At 34.1% G+C, this 20808-nt stretch overlaps 1 protein-coding gene across 7 annotated transcripts; it reads left to right on the top strand.

Annotated features, from left to right (window-relative positions):
• The first annotated feature begins 9585 nt into the window (after positions 1–9585).
• On the top strand, positions 9586–17777 carry LOC132623752 (probable LRR receptor-like serine/threonine-protein kinase At1g07650). 7 transcript variants are annotated; one of them, XM_060338557.1, is made up of 25 exons: positions 9586–9721; positions 9812–9942; positions 10050–10227; positions 10563–10634; positions 11048–11116; positions 11207–11278; positions 11367–11438; positions 11524–11595; positions 11701–11769; positions 11856–11927; positions 12027–12095; positions 12195–12266; positions 12878–12946; positions 13181–13246; positions 13589–13654; positions 13752–13787; positions 13892–13926; positions 14095–14468; positions 14541–14736; positions 14985–15119; positions 15338–15456; positions 15849–16059; positions 16249–16492; positions 17114–17264; positions 17340–17777. In XM_060338557.1, the coding sequence occupies exons 1-25, from the start codon at positions 9681–9683 to the stop codon at positions 17688–17690; spliced, it is 3042 nt and encodes a 1013-aa protein (XP_060194540.1). In that variant the 5' UTR covers positions 9586–9680; the 3' UTR covers positions 17691–17777. The 7 variants fall into 7 exon arrangements, with proteins under 7 accessions (XP_060194540.1, XP_060194539.1, XP_060194543.1 ...); XM_060338556.1 differs by having other exon boundaries at positions 12024–12095; XM_060338558.1 differs by having other exon boundaries at positions 9588–9721; positions 12024–12095; positions 16255–16492.
• The last annotated feature ends 3031 nt before the right edge of the window (positions 17778–20808 follow it).

The raw sequence follows: 20808 nt of genomic DNA, 5'->3' as shown, positions 1-20808 counted from the left end.
ATATGATGTTTTCAATGTGATTAAGTTAGTTTTATAGTATGTGTTTGAAACTATTTAGTAGCAATGAGTCTTGAACTATCATTTAACACCTGTGAATAACCCTTTTGTGATCTCTTAATGTAAGAGTGGAATCCTTAAGAATGATATGATTGAGCTTGATGTTTATCTCCCTCCTCCACCCTCTTTGTGCCTTACGGTATTACAAAAGGCCCGCCTTATTCCACTACCTATTTATGAGAACAGAAGATAACCTACAGTCCTTCGAAACCATTCAGAATTTGTCTTGGGCGTGGATTCCACATAGTCATGACTTCATTACATTATATATGAAACTGATTAAGATTGTCTAAACCAGGCAGGCTTATTATTAATAATTCTGATAGTAGATGCTCTAACTGTTAACAGATTTATCAGAGGACAAGATCTGGCAGGTGTCCTCCCTGCATCTCTGGCAAAGTTACCCTATCTGAAGACAATGTACTGAGAGCAGAATCTATTGTTACAAAACCAGTTTAAATGTACTTAATTTTAAAAATCATTATGATATTACCTTTACTGCATGCAGTGATCTCAACCGCAAATACTTAAGCGGTACAATCCCTCCTGAATGGGCATCTACCACATTGGAAGTCATGTGAGACAATTTATTCTTTATGCATTATTAAAATGTATATTTTTGATCCTGGGCTTCTCATGAATTTGAAGTTTTCCAGGGCTATTTCTAATAATCGGTTATCTGGGCCTGTCCCAGAGTTCATAGGAAATATGACCTCACGTAAGAGATTGTAAGCTCCCCCCTTGCTTCCACTCTTCTCACGTGGATTGAATATATATACATGAATGAAGTTTCCTGAAGTCATTGTAATTTTTTCAGGAGTTTTGAAACTAACCTGTTTAATAGATCGATTCCAGCAGAAATAGGGAAGCTGGCTAATACACACATATAAATTAATTCACAGGATAGCTTACTAGTAAATCCCACTAGCTCATATGCTGTTAAACCTGTCCACCTGGTTAGAGCCGATGAGCTCACATTGAGTGTTGTACCCGAGTTTCAGGTTGTCGTTGGGGACATGTTTTCTCTGGTACATTCGGGCACTATAGACAGGAGAAGTAAGCCAAGACGTCTAGGATATGGCACTCAGGTATTAAGTCTATGTAAGCGTACTTACGATGAATATCCACCGGATCTATTGCAGGAAAGGGATAATGTGCAACTTGGAATTTCCCATTACATCCTTTATGGAAATGGAAAAACGATTCGAGGTTTGACACTAGTATTCAATTAGTTTGGACTTGTATAGTGATACAATATTGAGTTCAAGTAAGGATGTTCTGATCAGAATGGTTTGAAGACAAGGTCAATATTTTACTTGATAATAAGAGAGTTATGCTTCCATACTAGCTTACTGTCTTTCATGTTTGATGAGATAAATATACCTCCAAAGTGTTTTCAAAAGCACTTCAAAGACTCAACTTGCTTCTGAGAGCTTTTAGTGAGAAGCAAGACACATTGTATGCTTCTTTTAAGTAAAGCCTATAATTTAGGGAAGAAACAATAAATTACCTATATATGGAAATTAAGTATTTTTAACATCAATTTTTCAGTTGACACTACTATTTTCAATATCATATACACCAATCACAAAGTTAATCCAACAATTCTAACTAAACATCATCAAAGTGTATTAATGACTAAAATGTCAGAGTAGAAAATGATATAGGGAGAATAAATAAGAAAAGGAGAAAGATATTATTTTGACAGGATGAGAGAAAAGAGTAGAAAAAGAATTGCAAAAGTATAAGCGGATCGTGCTGAGTGTTACTACTTGACGCTCATGCTTCTTCAAAATTGCTTTACCTCACCTATGCTTAGCAAGGCACCTCTTCCAATAGCTTCATCACTTCAAATGACGGAGTGATTGCTCTTTAATTATACTAGTGTGTTTCTACAAGATTAGATCAACTGTGTGCTGGATTTCTTTCTAAACTCTATGAACTTTGATTGGTGCAGCAATCTCATTGCTAATAATTTCAGAGGAGAGTGGCTAGTGGAACTGAATAATCTGACGAAATTGAAAGAACTGCGAATATCAGATCCATAGCCATAGATTGGCTTCTGGGTTTTATTTCAAGATCGGTTAGCGATAGATTCAATTGATTTCTCTAAATGGATTTGAGTGGCCGTGTTAATAGACTGGGGATGGAGTTGTTGAATCAGTCCAATTACAAGGTATGGAAGATATGTATGGAGTCATACCTTGTGGGTGAAGATTTGTGGAATGTTGTTAATGGTAGTTATACAAGTCCTTCTGCCGACGAACCGGAAAATAGCAGCTACATGAACTGAAAGCAGATTAATGCGAAGGCGAAGTTCATCCTAAAAAGGTCAATCTTGAACAACTTGTTTGATCATATTATAAGGTGCAAATCAGCTCGTGAAATTTGGAGGACTTGATCTTTTGTTCAACAAGAAAGATGAAGCCCGACTTCAAATATTGGAGAATGAATTGGCGAACACCACTCAAGGTAATCTTTCTATTGCGGAGTACTTTTTGAGGATTAAGAACTTATGTTCAGAGATCTCTTTATTAAATCTGGACGAGGCTATCTCTGAAGCACGAATGAGAAGAACTATCATTCGTGGTTTGAAGTCAGAATATATTCTTTTTGTTATATCAATTCCAGGATGGGCTCAACAACCAGCATTAGAGGAGTTTGAGAATTTGTTGTCATCACAGAAGCTACTAGCCAAACAGATGGCTGGTGTATTGATCAAAGAAGGGGAAGGAAATGCTCTTGCAGCTAACAGAAGGAATCTTAAAGTAAGGCAAAAGCAAAGTGGCTCAAGAGAGATGGTGTATTCTCAATTCCAAGAGGGTTTAAGTTCGCCAAGACAGAAGGAGGAGTCTTCTAATAATAGTAAGAAGACTATTAAATATTACCGATGTGGTGAAGTAGGACACATAAAAAGATTTTGCCGAGCCAAGGAAAGCAACATGGCTCAAACCGAGAGAGCTCCTGAAGAAGAAGAAGAAGAAGACTGGGAAGTTGCTTCATAGCTGAGACTCGAGCAGTAGATGTCTTGGCTTCCCTTAATTTTGAAAGAGACTGGATCATGAATTCAGGATGTGGACGCCATCTCACTAGAGATGAATCTAAATTTGCCAACTTCTGAGAACACAATGATTGTGATGTGATTGTGACAGAATATGATACGGTCCATCACGTGGAGAAGGAAGGCATTGGTGACATCAACAAAAAGCAAGATTTTGAAGATATTTAGATTAATGACGTGGTAACTGCCACTGCGGTAATCAACGAACCAGATGCTGAAACTGGTAATCAAAGTCTGGACGTGAAGGATGTTGAAGTAGAACCTGAGTAGTGGAAGTTGATGTCTCTGGTCAATCATCTATCATATCAAAGAAAATCACTAGCTCAGAGCAAATATTGAAAGCAGATGCAAAAGCTAATGATCAAATTAATAAAGAGTCTGACCTTGAACACTCAATTTCATATGGAGAGACAGGCGGTATGTGTTTTAGAAGCTTTGAAGCTGCCAAATAGGGTATTAAGAAGTTAGAAAGGAAATTTAGTGGTGGATCCTATGATGGTACTGAGGCTTCGCAGAAAGTTGATAGTCATATCGTCACCAAATTAGATGAGGTGGTTGATACTCTTGAGATTTTCTTGTATTACAGAGCAACATCGGAAGGAAAAGGTTCTAGAGTATTGAACCCTGGAGTTTTGAACTTGTCCATCACAAGTGTTTCTCCAAATACAACTACGAAGAAGCTAAGAGAAAGGGGGAGCTTGGAAACTCAAGAATGTAAAACTCAGCATAGAGATGATTCACGTCGTTCCCAAAGGACAGAAAGAAATATTGTTAAGCAGCTTGCTACAACGATGAAAAATTTGCCGCTACGTATTCATGCTTCTTTGCAGGCCCAATTAATAGTGGAAAACCTTTGTCATTTGAAGAAGCAAGAGAAGACAGGACAGTATGTCTGAGATCTTCACCAAGGCATGCCCAAAAGCTTCGGTTGAGCTCTTCTGCAACAAGCTTGGGGTAGCTTCCAACAAATTACTTTAAGGGGGAGTGTGAAATATTAAAGTTAATTTTTTGGAAGAATAAATATCATAGATATTTAGAAGAATATCTAGAATGGTCTAGTGTAGCATCTTGGATAATTATCTTATAGAAATATCTAGATATTCTAGAGTATTACTAGAAGATAAAGGTTGTTAGAATTTTCTTGTAGATGTTTCTAGAATCATTCATAGACAACTAAAAATAGGGATGGTCTTGTACATTTGTAATCAACCCAACACGACTACCTTCAAAGTAATTCAAGCCAATTCAAGAAGTCTTGTTCTCCTTTACATAGCTTCCTCTTCTTTAGTTAAATCTTCCGATCTTAGTTAACGATCTTGGGCTAGCAGAAGGTCTCCCATTTTAATTTTTCGTCTAGTATTTCTCTACAGTGATTGCCCAAACTCACATTTGTTTCTCCTAGCAAACAATTTGTTCTTCTTTAACAGTTGAAGTACAACTTCTAGATGTTGGGGCAGATCTGGTAGGAACAAAAGGCACTGATGCCCTGAATATCCTTCATAGAGTTTAGCAACTTCATAAACATCTAATATGGTTGTGGGTTTTGCTAATTTGACTAAGGATTTTAGTTCAGGCATCAAACCACTAAAGCTGGATACATAGTGAGTTTCATTTAGCAAAGGATTGAGTATGGTCATATAATAGTGAGCTCTTCAAACTACTTGCATCAATCAACTGACACAAAGGATACATCTACAAAAAAATTCTAGCAACTTTTATCTTCTAGTAATACTCTAAAATATCTAGATATTTTTATAAGATAATTATCCAAGATGCTACACTAGACTATTCTAGGTATTCTTTTAAATATATTTTTCACCTCAGGAAGTATGATATTTTTGGGAATGGCCCGTACAAATCATATGCATCTATGAGTTCGCAACTTAAATGACCCAAAAAATGAGATTTGAGATCAAAATAATTCATTAAATAAAAAAGTGACAGAAGTATCTTTTCCGTACAAAATTAGTGTGTAATAGAAATTAATTATAACCGCACCTATTGCGTCCTAATTTTGTGGCCAATAGGAATTACCTTTTTGCAGACAGGTACCTTTCCCATCAAAACTCTATGAGCTCCTTTATTTTTCTGAGCTCCTTTATTTTTCATTTGTTTGGTTTAATCTATTTTCTTCACTTCCAAGGCCCACTTTTGCCCCTCAAGTTGATGCTATATTGGAAAATGGACTTGGATTATATGATTTTGTTGTTTTCTGTTGTAGGGCCAAAAACCACCCCACTTAAAGTTTAAAGTTCTTTTAGGATAACATAAAATATGTTTGTATTTTATTTTGTTTGTATTTCTCTATCATAGATCACTACTCGATGGATGCTATTGTAGACAGTTTTAATGAGGGAGAAGGGGAAAGAAAGAAAACATACCGAGTGAAGAGAGCTCTTTAAATTTTCTGAATTTATTAATTACTCCTATTTTGATGTTCTAAAAAAATTATGTACTCCCTCCGTCTCAATTTACTTGTTTACTTTTCATTTTACACTTTTATTAAGAAATCATAAATAAGAAGGACACTTTTACTAATTTACCCTTATCTCTCTTCGATTAACTGCACTCCAATCAATATTGGTTACTTTAAAAAACAATTAATGTTAGGTGCAAAGTTGGAAAAACTTAGTTAATTCCATTTTGATTTTTTAAATGGATAAATATTTTGGGACAAATATTTATAGTAATGTGGTCAACTAATATGAGACGAAAGGAGTATGTTTTTACTTAAATAAAATATTATACTTATTTGACGAGTGTCTATTCATCAATATTATTTCTATTTTCAGTTCTTTTGTGGATAATTTTGAGATTGTGTAAAATTGATAGGGACCTAAAAATATAATATTAACATAAAATGCACATAAGATAATGTATTGATTAACATAAAATGCACATAAGATTATGTTAATATTATATTTTATTGGTATTATTTTCTAAATGATAATTAATTATCTTAGTCTTTGTAATCATTTATTAATAACTCGTGCATTGTCCTAAATTAATTATGAAAAAAATCTCGACATATTCGAAATAAAATAATGCCTGAACTAAGATAATAAAGACTAACATAACTAATATTTCTTTACTCTTTGAATGTGTTAAAATTTGAGCTCAAAATATGTTACTATGCATGGACCTGTAGGCTTTAAGTTGTAACATATTCAAAGAATAAAGAAATATTAGTTAATGCATTAGTTATTTTACTCTTTATTATTTTAGTCAAGGCATTATTTTATTTTGAATACGTTGAGATTTTTTCATAATTACTTTAGAACGTTGCACGAGTTATTAATAAAAAATAATAAAAATTAAAATACCTTATTATTATTAAATAATAATACCATAGCTAAAACTTATTTCCACACAATCGCAAATCCAAAAGAATTGGAAATATAAATAATTATTTTCACACGGCTAAAGCGGGGTAGTTTTTGGCCCAAGAAAAAAAAGTCATATAATCCATTTCCCAATATAGCATCAACTTGAGGGGCATGAGTGGGCCCTGGATGTGAAGAAAATAGATTAAACCAAACAAATAAAAAATAAACGAGCTTAGAGTTTTGATGGGATAGTTATAAATTTGTAAATTTTGATCGTGAATTCGAAAATAAGATATTTAGTTTTTTAATTAAATTATATTTTTATGAAAATTATGTAAAAAATACGATAAATCATAATAATTAACAACTTAAAATATTCAAAAGACATATAAAAGAATTCTGGTAAAAAACAAACTTGATTTACTCTCAAAATTTTAACCATGCCACACGGACTAATGATTGTGATTGGGGGTTAACATCACACAAGTGAAAGTCTTCGCTGATATCTATTTACTTATGATCACAAGCTAGTAGGGTTCGTATACTAAATGATACAGTTATAACTAGTACTAGTACAGTACTTCTTTGTAAAAACAATTTTTTATATATATATTTCAAGAAAATAAATATTCGACCTGAAATTCTTTCCATGTCATGCTTTTTTTTTTTTTTTTGAATGACAAATTTATCGGACTCCACTTTCGAGACAAAAGTATGATAGATGGAAGGATAAGTTCTGACGGTATAGAAATATTTACATAACCAAGTCATTTTCGGTAATTAAAGATAAATCTTTTAATAAACATTATTTGATAATATGATAATAACGATAACTAACATGTCATTACAAATTTACAATTGAAAATATATTAGGATAAATAACGATTGTTTTTTATTGGATACGTTCTTTTAGGCACGTTGCAGTAAAGATTTCATTGGATACATTCAAATGTAATATTTCTATTACCCAACTGTTCACATAATCAGAAAATGATTTATTTTGAGATCACGTCTATGGCAGTGAAAAATGTCGTGGAGTTTTGGATGGTCCTGACTTTCTGGTCTATGAAAGTGATAATATTTTAACTTTCAGTGCAACTTTTTTTCATTTCTTTTTTCTATGTAATCGAGAATTACCGGGGTAAATCTCACATATAATCACACAACTATTTTTTTTATCAAAATCACTTAATTGTGTTTTCTAATACAAAAGTCAAACTTTGCCTTTACTAACACAAGAGTCACATATGCCAGAAAATCCAACTTCCGGATGGATGATTTTTACAATTTTTTTTTAGTTTTTTAGTTTTTTATTTATTTTTAATTTAATAAATACAAATTCAATTAAAAAAATTCAACCCCGTTCAATCTAAAACTCATAACTAAAATATAAAATAGTATTCTTCCCCCATCTGAAAAGAGTAAAGATATGTTACTATTCTTTTCTATTAGAGACTCCAAAAATTTCACCCGATCCAGCTATTCTAGTTCAAATCCCTTCTTTAAATTATTATCTACTGGGGGAACAAGAATATAAAATCATTTTATGCATATCTTATTTGGTTTATAATAAGGACTTAAAAGGCTGGAGTAAGAAACTAATTTTATGGACAAATAGTTACTACTACTTCCATCGAAATTGATAATGTTGTGATTATTTTTTTTTTTTCAAATTCATTCACCCTTTTAGCATTGAATTTCTAATATGAGTTTTGGTGGGCCGGGTTTGATCTGTTCTTCTTAATTGAATTTGTATTTATTTGACTACATATTTTTATTAAAAAGATTAAACGATTATTACCGGTTGGATATGAGTTTTCGATTGCATCAGGTTAGATTTTTTTTATTGAATATGTATTTATTAAATAAAAAATAAATAAGATAGCAAAAAATTTAAAAATAAATAAAATAGTAAAAAATTATCACCTACCGGAAATTGGATTTTCTGGCATATGTGACTTTTCTGTTAGTAAGGGCAAAGTTTTGTGACTTTTATATTAAAATAACATAATTAAGTGATTCAGGTGAAAAAAAATAATTATAGTTATGTCACCATATATCAAATTTACCCAGAAATATAGCAAGGGAGTGTCTGAAAAAGAAAAACTATTGGGTGCTTATTTAACTTTTAAATGTTGCGAATTTATGATTAGGATATGAAAATTTTGGTTTGCCTTATGCATGGTAGTCACGTCTAGGGGTAGTTTGGAACAGATTTTATGACTTAAATTTGACGAGAATGATTGGGTCATTCCTTAGGAACAACATTCACAAATCCTGATTGAATCATCCAACGGCTCCTATCACGTAGAAAAGTCATTATCAAGCCAGTCTTTTCAGAGGCGGCTCAACGATAATCTAAAATAATATCTCTATAAGAGGTCTTAAAAATATCGAATAAAATATTACAAATTTTTATTCTATTTTTTTTTAAGATGGTATATAGTTCATCTTGTATATCTTGATTATTCATTCAGTTATATGCTAGCTTCACTATTAGAATATTTAGTAACTATATTCACTAAAATTTAAATAAACATTTGTGTAAGAAACATATATAGACGGTTACGATAATATTTTTCTAACTTCTCATAATCTAATAATCTCAATTTTGTAACACTATGTAGATGTCAAAATAATTTCATACAATTCGAGTAATTCAAGTCTATTTTGAAGTAAAAAAGAAAATGGCTTAATCCAGTATTTATAAGAAACAATCAACTCTACAAGAGAATTCATCTTTTTAAAATTATCAAAGTAGTCATCAATTTGTTCACTTTTATATATTGCATAACGTTTATTACTCTCTAATTCATGTGAAAGTGTTTGATTGGACACAAAGTATAAGAGAAAAGAAAGATTTTTGAAACTTTTTGTTTAAAATACGCCAAAGAAATTTTGTTGCTATAAATCATCTCATAAAGGGTAAAATGAGATGTCATTCTTTTTTGGACTAACTAAAAAAAAAAGAATATCACATAAATGGGACTGAAAGCATGTCAAAATTAGAATTATTTATTTCAATATCCTTTATTACATTTCAAGAAAAGAAGTATAAAATCTAGTCTCTTTTATTCATAGTTTTATAATATATAAATAATGTATATAAATAAAAAAAAATTGGGGCCTTCATTTTGGGGGGCCTAAAGCAAACTGCTTTGGCTGCTTCCCCCTCCGGCCGCCCCTGGTCAATCTGAGTACGCTGCCATTAATAATAATATCTTTGTTTGTCGGAAATGTATCAGAGCTTTTATTCACCCTTTTTTCCAATAGTAATGTACTACTCTAGTATCTCATTCTTCTATTTAAAGTCAGCTATTGAGTATGTCTTCACTATGTATATTCACTTCAACTTTTTGCATGCTAGAGCGTTATTAAAGAAGATGTCATCGTCACCTTTCAGTATTTCTTCTTTTCTGCTGGTCACCTTCAGCTTTGCCTTAATTTGCGAAACCGTTGAAGCACAAACAAACGGTCGCATTTTTCCTCAAGAAGAAAGTAATGGCTGAGATGAACATATCATGGTTTCCTTTTAGAACTTCTATATAAGCTGATAACTGCCTTTTTATATAATAACACTGTATGCAACTTTTATGATTTTGTAGAGAACGCTCTTAAAGAAATAGCAGACCAGTTGGGAAAAAAGGACTGGAATTTTGATCTGAATCCTTGTGATGGCAACACAAATTGGACTACACCAATAAGTGACGATAAGCCTCTGTATGTCAACAATGTAACCTGCAACTGCTCTACCCCTGATGGTTTCTGTCATGTACAAAGCATGTGAGCCTTCTTCTCTTTTGCTCTTCTTAATTTGCCCCCAGTTTTTCTTTATTGTGGCTATATTTTTCGTCTGCCGGAAAACAATGTCACTAAACTGTTACTACTAAAAAGAAAGGATTAAGGGCCTATCTGTTACTAATAATATTATCTTTATGGTTAATCAGTATGTTTGATTAAGTCAAATTTTCTAGGACCAGTTTGATTACTACATGGGGGTCTGAAAATTTTGAACTAATAAACAACCATTGCTTCAGATTTGGATAACGAAAAAGCAAACTCGCTTTCTTCTAATATTTGTTTTATAGTTTTGATAGCTTTTCTTATAATGTTAACAGAATACTCCGAGGACAAGATCTCCCAGGTGTTCTCCCTCCCTCCCTGGTGAAGTTACCTTATCTCAAGCAAATGTACTGTTTACTGACTTGAATCTATGTTTTCATGACTTGTAGGAGATTTTCTTGTTATTATCAATTATCACTATGATTGTAAAGAAATGGAATTTGGGCCTAACTTAGGCTTAACTCAACCCGAAGCTAGCTCATGAGGGAAGGGTTGTCCAATAGTCCATATAAAGAGACTAGGATCCATCTCACCCGATGTTGGGCCCCCATATTATATTGTCTAAACTCCAGATGTCCAGTCCTGGGCGTGTAGGGGGTGTTGGAGTTCCACATCGGTGGGAGAAAGGGTCCTTGGTCTCCTTATATGGACTTGGGCTATCCTCCATTCATGAGGTTGATTTAGGCCCAAGATCCATTTCTTTCCAATGATTATAATTATCCTTTGCCTGAAAAACATATTGTCAACATGTGTGCTGCAGTGATCTCTCACTCAACTATTTGAGTGGTACTATTCCCCCCAAATGGGCATCTATCAAACTGGAATATATGTGAGCTGCACCTGAATTGCACTTAATACTTTTGTCATTACATTAAAAGGGCCCTTTAATTTAAACTATCCAATAATTCATGGTTTACAGGACTTTTATGTTGAATCAACTTTCTGGGCCAATTCCAAAATACTTGGGAAACATGACTACACTACTTTCTATGTAAGTTCTCTTGGCTTTCACAGCACTCACAAGGATGAGCAGTCTTTGTTTTACTAACATTCATTGAGCTGGACATCAAAACTTTCAGGAATTTGGAAAGTAACTTGTTTAATGGAAATGTTCCAAAAGAACTCGGAAACATGGTTAATCTGCAGAATCTGTAAGGCCTTCCAAACTATCCTACTTTTGATGAAATTTGTATTTTTACAATATTTTGACAACTCAGGGCCTTTTGCTTTGTGCAGCTATCTTGGTTTTAATAATCTCATAGGTAAGTTTCCGGTGGAACTCAATAAACTCACAAATTTGATAGAACTGTGAGTACCTCAGAATATACTCTTGATGTAATTTTCTCTAAGTCTAACTGCACTTCCTGTTTGTCTGAGTTACTTTTTTCTTAATCATTTTTGGCACAATTGCAGTAGGTTGAGTGGTAACAACTTCACCGGAAAACTTCCTAGCTTTGAGAGTTTGAAAAACCTTCAGAAATTGTAAGTATTTTCACACCATTTGGACTTAAAAATTTGTAGTTTCTAGATAAATTTGAGTTGTATCAGACTTTATGCTTGGTTAACAGAGAGATTCAAGCTTCTGGTTTTGAAGGACCTGTATCTCCAAATATTTCTGTCTTGGCTCAAATGAACGACTTGTGAGTTGTTTTCTCTGTTGCATACTTTCTTTAGTTGCTTATTATGGTGTTCCCTTTTATTTGGTTGGAATTTAATTATAATAGATGTCTTTACAGAAGAATCAGCGACTTGACTGGAAGTGCTTCAGAATTTCCACCGCTTGAGAACATGACAGGCCTAATAAGATTGTAAGTAATTCTCTTCAAATTTAGGTTCACGCATTAGTCGTTCCATTAGTTTCCTAATTTATTAAAGAAAAAAAATCTGAAACTAATTTGTGATTGCAGGATATTGAGGAACTGCAATATATCTGGGAAGATTCCTTCTTACATAGCTAATATGTCTCAATTGAAAGTTCTGTAAGTTTGCCTCCCACCTTCACTCTGATTTTCTTTTCTTTATTTTTTGATATCATTTTCTTTCTCCCTTCCAAAGCAACTGTATTTAACAGAAATCATGCATGCCATCTATGAAAGCCTTTTGCTTTTACGAATTCAGTTTACGTCTTAAGTAAATGTTATCTCTGGTAGTTCTTTATCAAGACCATATACAGGAGAACTTCCCTCCCAGAGGAAAAGGGAAAAGAAAGAACATAAGAAAAAGAATGAAGATCCAGAAATTCTATTTCAGCAGATACACACTTCTAGAGTACATCCAGCATTTGTGATCCTTTGATTGAAAGGATTTATGCATGGTTTCTACTATCTTTACTTGCCTGATAAAAACTGCATCTCGTGATTCACTGTTATTCTGTTACTAAACTTTCATACTAAGCACACCCTAAATCCACATTTTGGAGTTTCCATTAATCATTCACTGGCAGAAAACGTTGGTACTCTTAAATGAATTGATGTCCATATTTCAGGAAAAATTCAGAAGAATATTTTATCATTTGTATTTAAGCTCACAGGTCTCAAGTTGGTAAAGTATATATTGTTTCTGGCTTGACTATGGTTTTCCTTTGCTGCAGAGATCTAAGCTTCAACAGGCTTGAAGGACAGGTCCCGAATCTGGAGGGCCTGGATAAGCTGGAGTTCTTGTAAGTGAGAGAATATAGGGATGTAACTTGTCATACTCATGATTCTTCTTTTAACTTGCATGCCTATATGTCTCAGGTTTATAAAATTTAAACCTGAGGCTTCAAATACATTTAATGCCAAAGAAACTTTTAGTAGCTGACATTGTATACATTATTTGAGCTTGACTCATTTATTTTGAAATTTGTTGTTCAAAATTGCTGTCTGCAGTGGAATTAATGACTTTCCTTTGCAAGGTACTTGACAAGCAATAGACTTACTGGGCCAATTCATAATTGGATCAAGAGTCGAAATTCCAGATAGTAAGTTCATTATTTTTTATTAGCATTGTTTTGCATATAAATCTACTCATTCCTATAAGAATGACAGATTCAATTATATCTCAAGAACTGAAGATTCCATAAGCCTAAAGCCATAATTGCCAATGTTGCATACACAGAGAATTTCTTTTTGTGCAACACTGACATGTTGATTCTGTAATGCATATATTGCACTAACTCTTATTTCTTTGTTGAGACACATTGGCAAACTTGGATTTCTATTGGAATTTGGTTGGACCACAAATTTCAAAATAAATTCCAAACAACTTGGATCCGCAAATAATACTTGGAAAACACTAATTATGTCAGAAACCTTATTTGCAGCGTGACAGACCTGTCTTACAACAACTTCAATGAGAACTCTGCGCCACCTACTTGTCGGGAAACCCTGTATGAGCCTTGAACCTTGTGTCTTCTTCCTGGTCATTTTTGTTATTGGGGCACCAGCTGTTATTATTTCTAAGCTACATTTCCTTCTTATTATCAGAAACTTGTTCAGAAGCTATAACTCAACAAAAAAGTCGTAAGTATATAACTTGTCTTATAGGAGACTAGATGCATATTCTCTCTCTTAGAGAATCATCAACTGGTTCATGCCTTCTTACTCTTCCTTCCAACTTGATGCAGAGAACTTGGAAAATGTTTGTCAAGTTGTTCAAAGAGTAAGTTTATCCTTCTACAAGGCTATGCTTTGTTTTTCTCTTCTACAGAGTAAATTTATCAATTTCTTGTTGATAACGGAGAAAGAGAACACTTGATAATGTCAGTTTTCTGTATCTGCCATGTTTCATAGAGTCAAAAGTTAGATAATGTGTTTTAGTTATATGCAGATTGGTATTCGGTGCACATAAATTGTGGTGGAAAGAGTGTGACTATTGGGGATACCACTTACGAAGAAGATGAATATTCAGCAGGTGCCGCAAAATTCTTTTACTTGAAAAAGAGTTGGGGAGCCAGCAATACAGGATATTTCTCTGAACATCTCATGGAAATGAATTACAAAGTGACTAATGTATCTGCCATTAAGGGAGATGAATCTGAACTCTACACAACAGCTCGGCTCTCAGCTTTATCTCTAACTTACTATGGACGTTGTTTAGCAAATGGTAACTACACCGTGAAACTGCACTTTGCAGAGATTGTTATAAGAGATAACCGATCTTTCCAGAGTCTTGGGAAACGGATGTTTGATGTCTATATTCAGGTCGATTAAACATTAATCTGAGTATTAAGTCAAGATTTATGTTCAGTTTACTAACAATTTAACTGGATGCAGGGTGAGAGGAAGCTTGAAGATTTTAATATTAAAGCTGCTGCTGAAGGAGTTGATAAAGCTTTGACAAGAAAGTTCAATGTAGTTGTAGAAGACGGCATTCTAGAAGTGCGATTTCAGTATGCTGGCAAAGGAAGATCAGCTCTCTATAGCAGAGAAAGCTATGGCCCTTTAATTTCTGCCATCTCTTTTGAAGCTAGTAACACTACTGTCACCCTTTGGTTCACTTCTTTTTCTTCCACAAACAAACTCTCTTAGACACACCGTACGCCTTATTCGATTACCTTGGTCAACGTATATATAATGAAATTATAATGTTTCCAGATGTTGTTAATTATTCTCAGAGAGCCTAGCGAAAGACTTCCTCTTCTTCCGCAATCACTTTAAGATTAAAAGCATGAAAACAAATGTAAGTGCATTTGACACTCTCCTTTTTTGTTATCATAGATTTCAAGCCCTCTTCAAATCACAAAAAGGTGGTTCACATCATTGCTGGAGCACTGGCGTCCTCACTAATTCTCATTTTGACAATACTATTTGTTGCTTGGAGGAGAAGCAGAAACAGGATATCAAAGGAAGAAGGTGATGCCACAGCTGAGCAGCCTATTTCAATGTCTTAAATAGCTAGAACTTACATATTGTGTGTTTTCCATGATTTCCTGAAAGTTCTTATGAAAATGGAAAAGATGGATTTCGAAAACAAGAAAAACTATGGATATGCGCATTTCGTATTACATGATTTTCCACATTATATGGAAGCATTACACCTTTTAAAGTTTTCTTTTTCTATAAATGTACAGAATTAAGAGGACTAGATCTACTCACTGGTGTCTTTACCATCAGACAAATCAAAGCTGCCACAAACAACTTTGATGCTGCAAATAAAATTGGGGAAGGTGGTTTTGGCTCTGTCTACAAGGTGCATCTCAATCTGACCACTCACGAGCTTTCTACTCTTTCTTTCTCCACGTACCAATGCCTCATCTGTCATTCTCATACATATGCGTACAGTGATTCAAGATTTAAACTTAATGGGTTCAAGGTTCTTAGTTCTTTGAAATTATGAGTTCAAAACTTTATATTTTTTTAAAAAATTCACATATTACTATGGTATAAGTGAAAGAAAGGTGTGTTCAACTGAAACCTTCAAAACTATTTCCCCCCGCAGCATGTCGCACTACAAACCAATTAGCTAGATCCTTTTTCACTTAGCTACAACATCTAAAATGGATGCTATGTATAGACAGTCCATGACCTGTTTATTTCTTTATTATTATTATTATTATTATTATTAACAATAATAGTGAACAGGGTACACTACTAGATGGTAGAGTTATTGCTGTTAAGCAGCTTTCATCCAAATCAAAACAAGGGAACCGCGAGTTTGTAAATGAGATAGGTATGATCTCTGGTTTACAACACCCAAATCTTGTCAGACTATATGGATGTTGTGCTGAAGGAAATCAACTGCTACTGGTGTATGAGTACTTGGAGAACAATAGCCTCGCCCGTGCTTTATTTGGTAATTTACTATCCTTGCTCATTGTCTTCCGTTACAACTTACAAGTCAAACAGAAAATAAGCTCAATGAAATAAGAAGAAATATTGCTCTTTCGTAATTAATGAAAGAGTTCAAAATGAGAAGCCAATATATGTTTCTGTATGCATGTGAATAAGAGAAGATATGTCGAGATTCTTAGTTCTCATTAAGATGCAGGTCCAGAAGAACATCGGCTCAAAATAGACTGGCCAACAAGGCAAAAAATCTGCATTGGGATAGCAAAAGGCTTAGCTTTCCTACACGAAGAATCGTCATTAAAAATTGTTCATAGGGACATCAAAGCAACAAATGTACTACTTGACAAGAAACTAAACCCAAAGATCTCAGACTTTGGTCTGGCCAAACTTGATGATGAGGATAAAACACATATCAGCACTAGAGTTGCTGGAACCATGTGAGTTTTCTGATAAGTTATCTTATTCATGTTTATGTTTTGTGTTCTTTGAGTAAGAAATATATCTATTGCTTATGGCACAGTAGGGTTAATTATACATGTCATAACTTTCTGCCGATGACACCAGAACTTTGCAACGAAAACTGATTGATATAGGTATGCTGTTCTCGTCCATGCAACATATATACATTTAAGATTGCTAGAACCCTTGCATACTCTCTTTCGTGCATTTTGGACATCTTATACAAGGCAACTTGCAATAGTTTATATATTTTATTAACCAAGACAGGGTTATGAAGTTACAAGGACTAGAACATAATGGCCTGGCTGCCCTTAAAGAAAGCTCATTCGGAAGCTTAATCATATTTCTAGTGCTGATTGCATTACTTCAATTTTAGGGATAGAAAGGTTTCTGGCTTATGTATCCACTTTAAATCTTAAAGTTTCTTCCAGAGATTCTTGACTTGTATGTCATCCCAATCTATCATTCTTGATATTCTGAAATATTAAGCATGAAGTTGATGTCACGTTTAGAAACTTTGACCAGGATTTGAACATTAATATGTCCTTTTACCTAGTAGTCTCCATGCATGAATCTAAAGTTCTCACTCTGTTCGGCAGAGGATATATGGCACCTGAATATGCACTATGGGGCTGCTTAACCTACAAAGCAGATGTCTACAGCTTTGGAGTGGTTGCGTTAGAGATTGTTGCTGGGAAGAACAATATGACATATCGCCCCAATGAGAAATTTGTTTGCCTTCTAGATTGGGTAAGGAATCATTATCCCTGATATTAATTCCTATGTTCCAAACTTTTGAACTAGTATCTTTGCATGTTTATTCAGGCCCTTGTTCTACAAAGGCAAGGAAAATTGATGGAACTAGTAGATGAAACATTGGGTTCAGATTTCAAGAATGATGAGGCTCTAAGAATGATAAACGTAGCTCTGTTATGTACCAATCCATCTCCAGCACTTAGGCCAACTATGTCTGCAGTAGCCAGTATTCTTGAAGATCATATTGATCTTCCTGAGTTTAACTTGGAATCGAGATTCTATGATGATGATGATCATCTCAAGTTTCAAGGGTTAAGAGACAAGTACGATGAGATGCTGAGCTTGAGCCAAAGTCAAACACTTACTCATTCATCCAATATTACTGGACGAGATTGCTCTTCTACCTCTCAATCGGCTTAAATTCGTAGTCACATCAATATTGTGAAAGAAAGTGTAACAGATTATTTTAGGACTATATATGTGATGAGTGGTACTTCTTTCCGTCAATTGATGTCCAAATAAGTGTGATGGCCTATACTAGAACAATTTAAGATGCACCTTTTGTCTGCAATATACTCCCTCCGTCCATGTTTACTTGTCATGTAATGACTTGACAAGCCTATTAAGGAGGCAGAAATAGAATGACAATTTTACCATATTGATCTTAATTATTGCTAAGTGACGTAATGATTGAAATCAATAAAATATACTTTAAAAGTTGTGCAGCAACTAAGAATTTCATAAACTTTTCAACTCAATAATTAATAATAAGGGTAAAATAGGTATAAAATGAAAAATTATCTCTTAGTTTTTCAAACTGGACAAATAAAAATGGGCAACTATTTTTAATATAGAGGATAAGTAAAAATGGACGGAGAGTAGCATATAAGAACGTGAAAGAGGTCTCAAACAACATTCGTAAAAATTTGAAGCAGTGGTATCATTACTAATTTCAACAGCTTTTGAGATACCACTTTGGAGCAGACGCCATTCCAAGCAAATCTACTACCGGTAATACTAACTTTTGGAAAACAGCCACGAGAACTGATATGAATAAGGAATTAAAAATTTGAAACCAATTTTTCATGCATAAATAATGAGATTAGGACATGGCGGAGGTCAGCTTACCGAGGACATGACCTTAGATAGAAGGTTATGGAGGATACGGATTAGGGTAGAAAGTTAGTAGGTAGGTAGCGTTATTCTACTCGTGCTTCATACTTTGTAGTATCACTCTTGTAGTTTATTGTCCTTTGATTTCTGCGACTATCGATTGTTTTCTTGTGCTTTGATTATCGTGTGCATTTGTGGTAGTTACAAATACTTTTTTTTTTCTTTTCAGATAGTTTTATCATGCTTTTATATTATTTTTTCATGACTTCTTATACTGCTTTGAATTGTTTATCCTTATACCGAGGGTCTACCGGAAACAACATCTCTACTGTAATACCCCGTACCTTTAACGAAAGTTTTGACCACGATCCTAGACTTAGAACATCAGATAAAGAATGTGGAAATTGAAATTTTTCCATTCAGTTGTGATATGATGGTTTACGCCCATGAACAATGGTCATATTCCAATTTACGACCATGAACAGTGCCCGTAAACTGAAACCAAGAATTTCTGAACATTCTGGAATTTGACATTTTGAGGTCATATGGTTAAATACGGACCGTATTTAAAAACGTGTTTGGAATTTGGGAAAACTTCCTTGATGAAAGTTGTAGAGCATTGAAATACCTTTCCAACGGTATCTTACGGGAGTCAAACGGACATCTGTGCAAAGAGTTATGGCCATTTTACTGAAGAGATGCAGTGCAGTCCGTATTGCAAAATACGACCCGTATTGCAGTTTACGACCCGTAAACTGAATTTACGACCAGCACTGTTCAGAACGTAAATTGCAATTTCACAGGACAGTATATATTCATCCATATCAGTTCAACTCATTATTTTTCATTCCTTCAAACCCTAGAACGACCTCCTACTCTCCTCCAACATCAAGAACACCAAGGTAAGTCCATTCTAATTATTCCAACTCAATTCTAACATATATTCTTGTAATCTAAACAAGAAATCATCAATCCTAATCTAGGGTTTTCAAGAAAACCCATCTCAAGATTCAAGAATCAAGATTTAGGAAATCTTCTCCAAAATCCAAGTCTTTAATTCAAGTTTTGGAGCAATTAAGGTATGTAGAACTTCCATCCACATGTGGGAATCTCTATGTTCTTCCCCATGCTTCGTTTCCTTGATATTCATGAAGTTCAAATCTTAGGGCATTAAACCCAACATATTGGTAGCCCGTATTTATGTATTTATGTACATGAATTTTGTATCTATATTCGTTGTTGTATTTCTAATATTCTATTACGGTTATTAGGAATCCTAGCTTAATCCATGAATCATGAATTCTTCCTCATGTGTTCTCATTATGTTTATATGAAACTTTATGATTTCATCCAGCAAGTTACAAGCATGTTTTCAAGTCAAGTATATATATATGATTATGAACTATTGTTATTACTCATGCATCAAAAACATGTTTTGCAAGACTATGACAAGTTATCTTATGAAACTATATTTACAAGTTATGATTTATGAAAACCATGTACAAGCAAGTTATGATTTATGAAAATCATGTACAAGCAAGTTATGATTCATGAAAACCATGTACAAGCAAGTTATGATCATGAATACTATGTACAAGCAAGTTACGATTCATGATATACCATGGGCAGCAAGTGCCACTATTTTACATGTTCATGTTTTGGGAGTTGCATTAATTACCGAGGATGGCTTCAGATAGCCTGAAACTACGTAGCCACCGTAGGATGAGGATCGCTCCACCCATGTCCCGGACGATCTCTCATAATGACTGGATCCTTTCATATTTTATTAAATCTCATGTTCCCTGGCAAGGACTGAGTGTTCTGCTGGCGGGACGCAAGCACCAGACCATGGATCGGTTATAAGTTATTGCTCTCCCTACTTATGATATTTTTACCATGTTTTATATATATATGTATGCACTCATGTTCATGTCCAGGTTTTCAGTTTCAGTTCTTATCATGTTATTCCATGTCCCATGTTATTTCTTTCAGTTGTTTTACATACCAGTACATTCAATGTGCTGACGTCCCCTTTTTATTGCCCGGGGGCCTGCATTTCACGATGCAGGTACTGATATACAGGACGACACATCTGCTCAGTAAGACAACATTCGTATCAGCTTATTGGTGAGCCCCATCTCATTCGGGGTTTAGTCAACTTTTGTTTTATGTTTAGTTATGCATCTAAGGTATGCTGGGGGCCTTGTCCCAGTAGGTATGTTTTCCAATCAGATCATGATAGAGGTTTCATAGACTAGACAAGTCAGTTATGTCAGGCCAGACATTCGGAGTCATATAGCCATTTTGGCTCATTCATGTTATTTCCGCACTCATGTTTTAACAAGTATTTATATTTAATATTATGACTTACTATGTTTTTATAAAGGCTCATCATGCACTTCACGTTATATTTCCGCTCATGTAT

The sequence above is a fragment of the Lycium barbarum genome, chromosome 12 (genome assembly GCF_019175385.1).
Source record: "Lycium barbarum isolate Lr01 chromosome 12, ASM1917538v2, whole genome shotgun sequence".
In the NCBI taxonomy this organism is placed as follows: Eukaryota; Viridiplantae; Streptophyta; class Magnoliopsida; order Solanales; family Solanaceae; genus Lycium; species Lycium barbarum.
Note: the sequence above shows the minus strand (reverse complement) of the source record. Positions and strands in the feature narration are given on the sequence as shown.

Coding starts and splice junctions, on each gene's coding strand:
- LOC132623752 (XM_060338556.1), top strand. CDS start 9,681: ATGTATCAGAGCTTTTATTCACCCTTTTTTCCAATAGTAAT. Junction 13,655..13,751: donor CCTACTTGTCGGGAAACCCT/GTATGAGCCTTG, acceptor TCTTATTATCAG/AAACTTGTTCAGAAGCTATA. Junction 14,737..14,984: donor TGCCATCTCTTTTGAAGCTA/GTAACACTACTG, acceptor TTGTTATCATAG/ATTTCAAGCCCTCTTCAAAT.